This window comes from Rhinoderma darwinii, chromosome 11 (genome assembly GCF_050947455.1).
Source record: "Rhinoderma darwinii isolate aRhiDar2 chromosome 11, aRhiDar2.hap1, whole genome shotgun sequence".
Classification (NCBI taxonomy): domain Eukaryota; kingdom Metazoa; phylum Chordata; class Amphibia; order Anura; family Rhinodermatidae; genus Rhinoderma; species Rhinoderma darwinii.
The window spans coordinates 36,356,761-36,369,340 of NC_134697.1; the positions used below are offsets into that span (position 1 = coordinate 36,356,761).

A 12,580-nucleotide genomic window follows, 5' to 3' on the forward strand; every position below is an offset into this window, starting at 1 on the left:
CCACCTCCATCCATGCTCAAGCCTCTGCCACTGTCTGGACTATGCAGGTACCTTTGTGCTGGACTTTGTATTGAATGGGTGCTCTGTTGTTTGGCCAGCTGCCTCCCCGCTACGGTAGTGTGGCCTAGTGGGTCTACATACCCGTGACAGTTGTTATATGTAACATGGGTTATTCTCAAGTGGATCCCCTCTAAGAAAACACAATTGCAGATCGAATACATGTTAAACAGAAGCACAAACAGCTAAATATCAATAAATATGCATTACATGCTAGATCTACTTACAATAGGGAGGTTCTTAGTGCACGTTTTGCTTCATTTTGTTGGAATGTGCTGTTCAAACTTTTGTTGTGTTTATGTGATCCATATATGTGGGGTTAGTGACTGTCTCCATTTTTTGTTCTTGCATTCCTCCCATTCTGCCCTGGGTGATTTTAAATAGTTAAATGCTGGATCCTACCATCCCCAGATATATATGTAGGATTAGTCCCAGTTCTGGGTGTATGTGCAGAGTAGGCCTCACCATGGAGGGCGCCTTGTCGTGGCAGGTGGGCAAACACTTTTTGATCAAAAATGTGCACTAAGAACCTCCCTATTGTAAGTAGATCTAGCATGTAATGCATATTTATTTATATTTAGCGGTTTATGTGACATTAGTGTTCGCAGAGTGTTGTCGCTATTTTTTGTGTGCTATATATATATATATATATATATATATAGCTATAGATCACTAAATAAGCGAGGGTCTCTAATTCAAATAGAAATATAAATAAAAAACATATTACATATACAGCATCTATATATATCAAATATCAAATTATATATATATATATATAGCCGAGTTGAATTTCTGATATTGGCGATTTCATATGTTCACAGTCGTTTTAAATAAGACTGCAAGTGAACCCACTACATTATCTTAGTATTACCATAAAGCAAGCACAGAAAATTCAGCTCTGCTACATCTGTAGCTCAAGATTGATTGCAATATGTAATTGTTACATTTTAAGGATACTGGCATTACAGAAAAGCCAGATAAAAAGCTGCTAGAGGCGGGAAGGAAGATTAATATTTCTGGGTAAGCTTCTCTGTAGCTGAGGGCTTCCCTGACCTCTCATCTGGATAGATGGAAACCATTAGAGCAAAAATTCTGTTAGAATTTTCAAAGAATTATGGGATTATATAGAGCTCTGCTTATGTAACAATGTGAATGTACTTGAGGAGACTTGAATATGGATTTAGCATTTGTGTGGCAGGATTTCTTAGTCTTTTCATATCTGAACAGTAATATCAGGACAAGAGGTTGGTGGGGAGCCCCTGTGCCAGGCAGAGGGGGAGGTTGGGTATTGCTGACATCAGCACTGCGGCAAAATGGACAGTTCCATCTGTGCAATTTGAATTAAACCTCTGCTTTCCTTCTTCCGTCAACTCCTGTGCAATATCTTCTGCTGCAGCATACAAGATAATTCATTCATTCCAGGGAGGAGGGGGTTAAATCTCATTATGTGGCAACGAAAGTAAATGCTCCCCCCCTAGCTATTGATCTTTCCTCCCAGTATAAAAGCCAGGGCGCAGGTGTTCCTCCCTCATTCTCTCTTCAAGATGAGTTATGGTTCAGATCATTACCTTTCCTCCTCATACAGGAAGATTTTTGGAGACCCTCCTAGGTCAAGCAGTCGCTTTGGAGGGAGCAGTTCTTCCTCCAGGACAACCATTACTGGTGGCTATAAGTCCCACAACTTATATGGCAGCAATGTCTCTTCAGGAGCTTCGTATAGAAGATCAGCTAGACCAGGTGGCTATGTGTCTGGAGAAAACTTAGACCTGGCTCAAACTTCAGTTGTGAACAATGAGTTTAAAATTATCCGTACCAATGAAAAGGAACAACTTCAAGGGCTCAATGATCGGTTTGCAATGTTCATTGAGAAGGTGCATAACCTGGAGCAACAGAACAAGGTGCTGGAGACTGAGCTGATAGCCCTAAGGCAAAGACAATCTGAACCCTCCAGGCTTGGAGAGCTCTACCAGCAAGAGTTTAAAGATCTTCGGTCTCAAATAGAGGACCTCAATACCGAGAAGGCTCAGCTCATCATAGAGAGGGACAGCTTAGAAGATGATCTGCAGAAACTCAAGGCTAAATATGAAGATGAGATCAGGATGAGAGAAGAAACAGAGTATGCCTTGAAAGCTCATAAGAAAGATGTGGATGATGCCACCTTGGCTCGTTTGGATCTGGAAAAGAAGGTGGAATCTCTGCTGGATGAGATCTCCTTTATGAGAAAAGCCCATGAAGAAGAAGTCATCGAGCTGATGGCCATGCTTCAAGCCTCCCAGGTCTCTGTAGAAATGGAGATGTCCAAGCCTGACCTGACTTCAGCTTTGAAGGATATCCGTTCTCAGTATGAGTCTCTGGCAGCCAAGAACCTGCAGTCTGCTGATGAGTGGTACAAGTCCAAATATGCCAACTTGAGTGAGCAGGCATCTCGCAGCTCCGAAGCCATCAGAGCCAGCAGGGAGGAGATCAACGATTATAGAAGAAAGCTCCAGTCAAATACCATTGAGATTGAAAGCCTTCGTGGTACCAATGAGTCCCTGGAAAGACAGATCCAGGAGATGGAAGACAGACACATAGCAGAGGCTTCTGGTATGCAGGTAAAACTCCTACAATAGTGCCCTGACACTATAGAATTCCTTGTTATTCCAGTTATGGGGATAGGGTTAGTATGGTTAATGGGACTGTTAGTATTTACTGGTGCAGCACTATAGAATCCTTTCCTTCTCATGTGGAGTTGTCCATGGTGCTGATCCGACTCATGCTCTAGATCCACTGCCCATACCATTTACTTAGGACATATAGGACTATACACTTTATATTACATGCTGGATTTTGTTGCCTAAACTTTTTCCCCATATTTGATTTTTATGAGTTATAAAAGGGAATCAGTTTATTAGACATCACTGTATGTCAGCTCTTTAGTAATATACTATGTATTCCCACACCACAGCTCACCAAATAGTGAATATTTTTCTGTAACAGGTTAATCTGCAATCATGGAGAATGAATGTAATACATTATATATGAGGAGCTTTATGTAATACATTCGTGTAGGCAGTAGTTTCTTTGTGGTACACTGGAAAGTAAAAAAAAAATAGAATGGGTGGGAGTGGGGGTGAAGGTGGTAGGGGGATGGTAGGGAGTGGCAATAGAGTATAACAAAGGCTTTTTATGGAACTATCAAGGGACTTAACCCTAAATGGTACACACTAGAAGGAGAAAGACTGTAAAAGGAATTGTTTATTATTGCAAATAACTGATCTTGCTGCAATCTTTTATGCCTATGGTTATTAAGGGAAGAATAGTAGAGCACTGAATAAATATATTTTGCAAGCAAATATATCTTCCTAATGCTTTATAGGCACTGTTTGCTCAGGCAGAAAATCTATCCATCCATCCATCCATCCATCTCATCGCTGCTTAGCTACCTAACTCATATCTATCTGTATAAAACTTCTGTATCTATCTAGCTATGTATTCATATCAATTGCACTTTTTTTACCGTTTGAAAAAAATACTATGTACTATATAAATCTTTTCACAATACCAATAATAAACTAAACATAAAAAATATTGCGCTATGTAAATCTATAGAGTTTGATATAGTGAATGGTTAAATAACTTATCAAAACGCATGATCACATTCATGTATTGTAGAAAAAGTTCAGGATAATTGAATGACTTATTTTTTTAGCTTACAAATATTCTCTAGTATTTTTCTGTGAAGGTGATGGAGACTGGAGATCAGATTGGAACCAGTCTGATAGTAAATTTCAGATCTAACCAACATAACTTTCGCCATCTTTAGAAGGGAGTGGCACCTTGTTTTTCTTCCATTAGTTTATATTGCTTCATTTTATTTAAAACAGGTCACATCACTGTAAAATATACGAGGTACATTTTTTGTGTGACAGGTAACACATATTACTAGCCATAACCTGGTATTTTATATACATGCTTTATAGACATTTTGCAGAAGAGATGAAAGTACAAGCCTGGGTGTGAACAGTATTATTCTAGCAACCAAACTCCATGGGGATTCTGTAGGTTTCATTTCCCAGGCAACCTCCACTGGAAACAAAACTAATTTAAGCGTCTCTCTCTCTCTGTTTCTTATTTCAGGCTGATTCAAATGCATATTGCAATAATATGCTATAGGGACCTATATATAAATGACGATTTACAGGGTAAACAAAAATTCTCTACGACCATACAATCTAAGATAAACACATAGGTATTTATTTATAAAATAGGAATGAGACTGGGAATAGGGTATTGAAATATTATTTAGAGATTAAATGTATACAATAGCTCTTTTTTCTGCTATATTTAAAACACTAAGTTCTCCATTATGACATTGTTATTATGGTTGTTACGCAAGAGCTGGTGCCAGTATTGAGATTGATAGTATTCAGATGTTACATATAACTGACACAATGGATATGGCAATGAAGAGTTCTAGACAATACCCGAGGGGCTACGTTCAAATAATCCCTGGCGTGAGACAGTTGAGTATTAGAATAAAGCTTTACCTTTGATTGGCTTTATTAAATGTAAAATATAGTTGTTGTTTTTTTAATATAGCTCAATTATCCGTATTTTTGCAGTTCTCACTTTCCTTTATCTGGAAACTGCCAGCAAGCAGGCTAACTGATTTTTTTTTTTATGGATTTTTTTAAATTGTAATTATGGCTTATGTAAATACTCAGGAAAGTCGAATTACCAAATGAATATGTGATGTATTTTTAAGCTGTGACAGGACAGAGCAGAGAAAGGCTTCCCATCTGTCAATGAAGGAGGTGACTGCTCTTCCAGAACTATGAATATACATGCATATAGATAATGGTATAAGATGTGTGAGGGATGCTGGCAGGACATTGGTAAATTGTAAGGTTCAGGGTAGAGAAGGCCTGGCCAGATGACCCTAATTCTAAGCATTACTGAGGTCTTTTGAGTTTAATTGAGCAATCTAGATGAATTCATATTTTAACAATAGAGGATTGTTTAGTATATGTATGTATATATATATATATATATATATATATATATTTATAGGCGTTCACACATTCCATACCTGTTTTGTTGTATGGTGCTACTCCGAACTTTCTTTCACTATATATATATATATATATATATATATATATATATATATATATATATATACACATTTATATTTATACACACTCGAGACCCCCTCAAATAACCAGAGCCTCTGGAAAGAACAGCTCTCCCTCTGGAGGACCTGGTTATACTAGGGGATTATCGACTATTGGTATAATAATAGTTATTATAGTAATATGAACATTACAGTTTACAACATTTCTGGGGCTTTGGCATGCTACGTAATAATCACTCTCTCTCTCTCTCTCTCTCTGCTTGAGTAAAGGATACAATTAATCATCTGGAAAACGAACTGAGGAGTACAAAGGGTGAAATGGCTCGCCATCTGCGGGAATATCAGGACCTGCTAAATGTCAAGATGGCACTGGACATTGAAATTGCAGCATATCGGTAATTTATTTTTCTATTTGATTATATTAATAATATTTATCAAATGATAGTTGTATGTGTAAAATTTGTTGTGTATCTGGGAGTGGTCACGTGTATGTAATATTTAAGATTGACAGCAATAGTTCTGAAATCTCTCACGGTTTATATCCATTTAAAAATAAAAAAAATGTATTCAATATACAGTATATCAATCTAAAACATGTATTCAGAATGCCACACTAGTTGTCTAGGAGCATAACATATATGAAGCCACGTTGTATTGTGGTACAGTTAAATAAAAGAACGCCAACTATGCATTTAAAGTAAAAAAATAATAAACAAAAAAACTGTTCTGTACTGGCTATTGATCTATAGTCCCCATTGTTTATACTGCTTGGCAACTCTATGTGGGTGGGGCTGCAGTGGTCGTGCTACAGTGACAGGCATGGACATCTCTGTGGATTTACCTATACGCACGGCAGGCCTGTGACTTTGTGAAGGGTGAAGGGTGCGAAGGGCAAAACTGAACAGGAACAGTGTGCGTTCTGATGTAAATTATGGGCGCTGTTAATTAGGCATGAATAGTGAAAGAACATCCAAAGGCAACAATAGAAAGGCTGCAGAGGGCGTTAGATGTTGTGAGAAGCACACTATAAATGTTCAGCTTTATTTTGTAAGAACAGACAAACATTGAAAAGCCATACATGACTTAAAGGGAACCTGTCACCAGCATTTCACCTATTGAATTTTACTTATCCCTCACTGGCCGCTGCTATAAAAAGTTCATTGCCGTTATCGCCTCTCCTAAATTCCTCCTCCGACTGTAAATAACGGCCTGCAAACATTTTGCGCCTTTTATCGTAATAATCCGGTGTCCCTTTGTGCACACACCCCAGAAGAGGACATCAATGCACAAGCGCAGGATTTTGTGTGCTGGGGGAAGGCGAGGAGCTGTCAATCAAAAGTAAGGAGGCGGGATTAACTCGGAAAGGCTTGAGGAATGAAGATGTGACTCTTTTCAAATTAAGATTTGACTCTTTTCAAATGAAGATCTGACTCTTTTATGCTCATTAGCATACGATGTGGGAACACTAAAAAGCTGAATACTAAAGCTACACAAGCGACTAAGACGACAATTATAGGTTCTATAGAAACAATTTTTCACCCACTACCGCCTGGTATTGCTGGTTTAATAGGTGAAATGCTGGTGACAGGTTCCCTTTAAAAAAGAACTCCCATGAAATGTTTTATTTCTTTGCTTGTTTGTAATGGGCATCTTGTACATATAAATTATATTTATTTGCTCACAGAGAGTCTATTATACAAAACACTGGCTCCGATTGGCTCCCCCGTGCGGGCACGTGATCTGTAAACTGACTCACCGATTCACACAGCGTCTTATTTTGTGGGCTAGAAGCCAGTTTCTCTATGTAAGTCTATGAATCTGTGAGTCTCATAGACTTACATTGAGAAACTGGCTTCCGGTCCACACATGAGACGCTGTGTGAATCGGCGACTCAGTTTACAGATCACGTGACAGCACGGGGGACCCGAACGGAGCCAGTGTTTCGTATAATAGACTCTCTGTGAGCAAATAAATATCATTTAGTTGTACAAGATGCCCATTAAAAACGGGCAAAGAAATAAATGTCATGTGAGTTCTTCTTTAAGGTGTGGTCTACTTGATAGGTGGGGTCAGGCTCCTGAGATGTAAATCCAGTACTGTTTGAAATTGTCTAATTTTCTTTATGATTCTTTTTTTGTCAGAAAATTGTTGGAAGGTGAGGAGACCCGGTTTAGCACCAGCGGAATTAGCATTATGCCTCCAAACCCATCCCAGAGTTACTCTTATCAGCCTCGAGTCCATATTTCATCCTCCTCCAAGATAACACCAGCTTCATCCTCTTCAAGGAAAGATGAAGCAGATTCAGGAAAAATAACCTCTAAAACATCTACTCACAGAGGAGAAACATATGAAGAAATCATTGAAGAAACTGTTTCAACCAAAAAACCAGAGAAGCCGGGTCAGAATGAGGGATTAAATGGATCACCTTAGGCAACTAGTAATTTACAAATTTTTCATTAGTATTTTCACTTTGTCATTGTTTCATTCACTTTTAGAGTTGCACAGCTAATGCTTGTATGATAAATGGTCACAAAGGTTTTCTAGTAGAGTACATTCATTTTGAACATCACAAGGAGGCTTCATTCTAGGCTTGAAGCCTGTGATCTACTAGCTATTCTGGAACCACAAGTCCTAGTATGGCCTGCCAGTCTATGGTGTTATAGGATGCATTGGTCTATTGTAGAAGATACTAATGAATCCTAGAAGAACCTTTCCTGTAGGAATGTTTTCCCATATACCAACTTCCGGGATGTGTTCATGAAGTTGGTGATGCTAAACAGAAGGAATTATTCATCTCCCTAGAGCTAGTAAGAACTGAACCTAGGTCGTTAAAGGCGTTAAAGGCTATATACACCTTTGAAATCATATTTTTCTTTTTCAATAAACATGTCTCGTGATTGGTGCAACTTTCAAAATACTTTTTATTGAAAATAGTTTTTACTTTTTGACATATAGCTGCTTTGTATACTGTATACAGAGCAGCTGTATCTTGCACTGGAATCCTGTATCCGTCAGGTCAACGGCACTGACGGGTTCATTGTCAGTGAGTCCTGCGTGTCAAAGACACGCAGGATCGGGCTGCCATCAATCATATGATCGATTACAGGTGGATCCTGCGTGTCAGAGATGCTCAGGACCAGCGGACACTGAACCCGTCAGTGCCGTTGACCTGACTGATACAGGTTTCAGTGCTAGATACAGCTGCTCAGGATAAAAATCAGCTTCATTTCAATACATAAAATTTTTTTTTTTTACAGAAAGTATACTGGAGGTTGCCCCAATAACACTGGTAAATATTTTTAATAAAAAAACAAACAAACAATTTAAAAGTGTGCACATAGCCTTTAAGAGCATAAGTTAAAAAGTGCCACTCTTGTCCATGGGCTGTGTTTGGTATTGCAGCTCAGCCTCATCCAGGGGAATGGATCTGAGCTGCAATACCAGACACTGCCTGTGGACCAGAGTGGTGCAGTTTCCAGAAAATAAAAAGCACCCTTTTTCTAAACCTTGACAACCTCTTTCATAAGAAAGAACTGTGAAACAACTCATAATACCTACTCTAGCAACAATAATTTCTAGGTTTAAACTTCCATAGAAGCCCCAACCTGCTTGCCTCCCACACCTTACAACAGGGACCATGACCATGCTGGTATGATGGATGCATGATGCAAACTTTTAGATGTCATGAGTAGACCAGTCCATAGTGTATTGTCATAGCCACCCATTCATGAAAAGCACATCACTCCTTGATCTACTTAGTATAGAATACAGTCTAAAAATGTGCACTTAGTTCTTAGACATGTGGATGTATGGTAACTAACTAGCATCGAATACTAATAAAGAACATCATAATCTAAAGCACATTGCAATTTGTGGGCATTTTCAATGCTAACCTGATGATCACAGCCTATGTTTTCCAATAACCTACCAATGGTTTCTTCTAGAGCACCTAGTAATGTAACACACACAAACACTGTAAGCCACACAAAGTCCTAAAATGCTGGTAGTGTTACACTAACACAAATATTAGCAGGTTAGATACAAAGGGATTACTAGATATAGAAGCTGGTTAAGAATAGAAATATACAGCACAGTACGGAAGAATACCATCTAAGAGGAGTCACATACAAGGTAAAAATCAAAGTAAAGACGTGAAAAAAAATAATGCAACTTGTCTTAAAAATGTCTTACTACTAGTGATATTCTTCCGATACTGTTTTGATGCATGATGTATGTTTGCTGTGTGACCACTGACGTCTTAGTCATGGCAATGAATAATGGCATTTCTTGGGGCATTTTTTTTACCTTTGTATCCCTAAATGTTAAAATCAATGAGCACAACAGAGAAAGTTACATTGTTATGCCTGCAGACAAGATACAAAATAAAAGTCATGATATCAAACCATGCGGTGTCCTTCTTTATTTGTGCTAGGGGATGGGGTGAATTGGTTTATCATCATTGGCAACAATAATTATTCTACTGAAATTTGTCTATTAAACAGATGACAGATGTAAAAGGTCACAAATATATGTACTATAGATCAACTAACGATCAAGGCTTATTAATAACTCAAGCAAAGAAAATGGTATTGCCTGTGGAAACCAAGTCAATTTGGATCAAGTGAAGATAAGTCCCCCTAGGACATAAACTTCACTTGACACAAATGTTAACACAAATGAAGTAGTACGAAAATAGACACTACATACTTCACGATAAACTTAAAAATTTCAACTATGGAGTGTTCCGATATTCCATTCATTTGTGCAGCTTGTTTTTCAGAGGTTTCCAAACACCAGAGGTAAGTGATGTGTAGCCACTTTATCAGAGAGATATGCGACTTTTCAAAGAAAGATCCCTTAATGACGGTTACCTGTGACGACGCACACTTCTTGTAAAAACACTTCCAAGAATATCCATTGGAACATTGGCGATGAGCGATCCAACGCAGAGGTTGATGGCAGTTTTCGCAGTCCAGATTGTTTGCAAGTAAATAGTGATGTTTCATGAATTCAATGACATCGAAATGACAAACGTCTATCCATTTTAATTAGGGGCATCAAAAAATTGCAATTAATGTGGGAGATTTATCAAGCTGTCCTATAGTAAGAATGTCTTTTGTTGCCCATAGCAACCAATCAGAGCTCAACTTTCATTTTACCTGACAACAAAGGACATTCTTACTATAAGGGTATGTTCACACGCAGATTCAAAAACGTCTCGAAATACGGAGCTGTTTTCAAGAGAATTTCTCCGCGTTTTTTGCGGCGTTTTTGAAGCTTTTTTCAATAGAGGCTATGGAAAACGGCTCCAAAAACGTCCCAAGAAGTGTCCTGCATTTCTTTATCGTGGACGTTTTTTTATGCGTTAAAAAAAGCCGCGAAAAACGCTCCCTCGGAACAGAACGTAGTTTCCCCATTGAAATCAATGGGCAGATGTTTGGAGGTGTTCTGCTTCCGATTTTTCGGCCGTTTGAACATACCCTAAGACAGCTTGATAAATATCCCCCAATGTCACTGAGGAAACGGGACATAATCTTCACTTGAGCAGTAAATTTCATAAATAAGCCCAATTGACTCTCTGTTTTAGTTAGTGGGGAGTTTGCAAACAACTTCATTAGGCTGTATTCACACGGGATGGAAATGACAATGATTTTTCAGCAGTATTTCCGCAGCAACATGCTCACGTTTAATGCCCGTATTTTGCTGCGGATTTCACCCCTTCTACATTGAAAAAGCTGAAATCCACAGTGAACATCCAGAACAGAATGAGAGTGCTGCGGTTTTGAAAAAAAATGCAGCATGCTCTGATTTCCGCACGGAAAGTGTTCAGCAGCATGTGGATTTTCCGCATGGGGGATTCCAGACTAAGGGTATGTTCACACGCAGTGGTTTCAGACGTAATTTGGGCGCTTTACGCCTCGAATTACGCCTGAAAAAATGCCCCTAATATGCCTATAAACATCTGCCCATTGCCTGCAATGGGTTTTACGGTGTTCTGTTCCCATGAGCCTTTATTTTACGCGTCACTGTCAAAATACGGCGTGTAAAATTACGGCTTGTCAAATGAAGTGCAGGACACTTCTTGTGACGTTTTTGGAGGCGTTTTTCATTGACTCCATTGAAAAACAGCTCCAAAAACGCAGCAAAAAACGTGAGTTGTTAAAAAAAACTTATTTTCAGACATATTTTGCTAAGCTGTGTGAACATATCCTTACAGTACCAGCCATAGAGATGAGATTTGAATAATAGTAGTATGGCGGGGGGGGGGGACGACAGTCTATTGTAGAGCTACATCAAGGAAAATGGTTGACACCCAGAAAGGTTATCAAATAATTGCTAGGCAATAACCTGCAGAACATTCTTAGGGGACTATGTATACGAGAAAAAAGAGAAGTAGGATCCAGTGATGTATATGTAAATGGGGAAACTCAGTTTCCACTTTATTGATCACGAACAATAAAAGGTGAACACAGGAGAAATGACAGGGTGGTTAAATTGGCAAATGAAAGGAAGCCTACGCGTTTCGAGCACAATGTGACATGAATCAGCCATGAATAAGAGCCAATTTAACCACCTTGTCATTTCTCTTGTGTTCACCTTTTATTGTCCGTGATCAATAAAGTGGAAACCGAGTTTCTCCATTTACATATACATCGCTGGATCCTACTTCTCTTTTTTCTCGTATTGTCTACCGTGTGCCGTCACGGAGATCCGGGCGAGACTTGGACACAGGAACGTGGAGCTGGTGAGCTGGAGGTTTCCTCCCATCCCCTCATTCCCTTCTACAAATCTCTGGGACTATGTATACTTTGTGTGTCCAGTTACCGGAATGGATTTAGACTCTAATTTTCTACAACTGCAAATGCAAACTAAAAATGCAAAGATAATAGTATGACTACTTCACTCGGCCGATGCAGCGAGCGCCGATCAACGAGACATGGATGATTGGCGCTCGTTTGCTCCTGTCACACAGAGCTACGGATGGGGATAAGCGGTCGTTACTCCGATCGCTCATCCCCATACATTATAATGACAGCAGCGAGTCTCCCTGTTTACATAGGGGGGGTGCGGCTGACAACGATAATATTGAACTTTTTTAAAACTATACGATCAGCAGATGATCGAGCAATTTGCGCGTTCATCTGCTGATCGCTGCCCTGTTTAGACAGGGCAATTATCGGCAACGAGCGTTATATGTCTGCACGATAATCGCCAAGTGTAAAACCCCCTTTAGGCTAGGGCTACACAGTGACATTTTCTAGCGAGGCTCATAAAGATAAGGATCGCAAGGAAAAATCTTTCATCTTCGTCCACACTGAGAAACTAATCTTCAAATAAAAAGGCAAAAGGCTGCAAAAAGGCAGTACAGTGGGGAGACCAGAATTAATGGAATTCACCCCAGGAACCACT

General features: G+C 39.1%; 1 protein-coding gene across 1 annotated transcript; it reads left to right on the forward strand.

Moving 5' to 3' along the window:
• Positions 1-1,580: 1,580 nt before the first annotated feature.
• On the forward strand, positions 1,581-9,572 carry INA (internexin neuronal intermediate filament protein alpha). Its single transcript, XM_075841087.1, has 3 exons — positions 1,581-2,651; positions 5,441-5,565; positions 7,312-9,572. The coding sequence occupies exons 1-3, from the start codon at positions 1,602-1,604 to the stop codon at positions 7,598-7,600; spliced, it is 1,464 nt and encodes a 487-aa protein (XP_075697202.1). The 5' UTR covers positions 1,581-1,601; the 3' UTR covers positions 7,601-9,572.
• Positions 9,573-12,580: the final 3,008 nt, after the last annotated feature.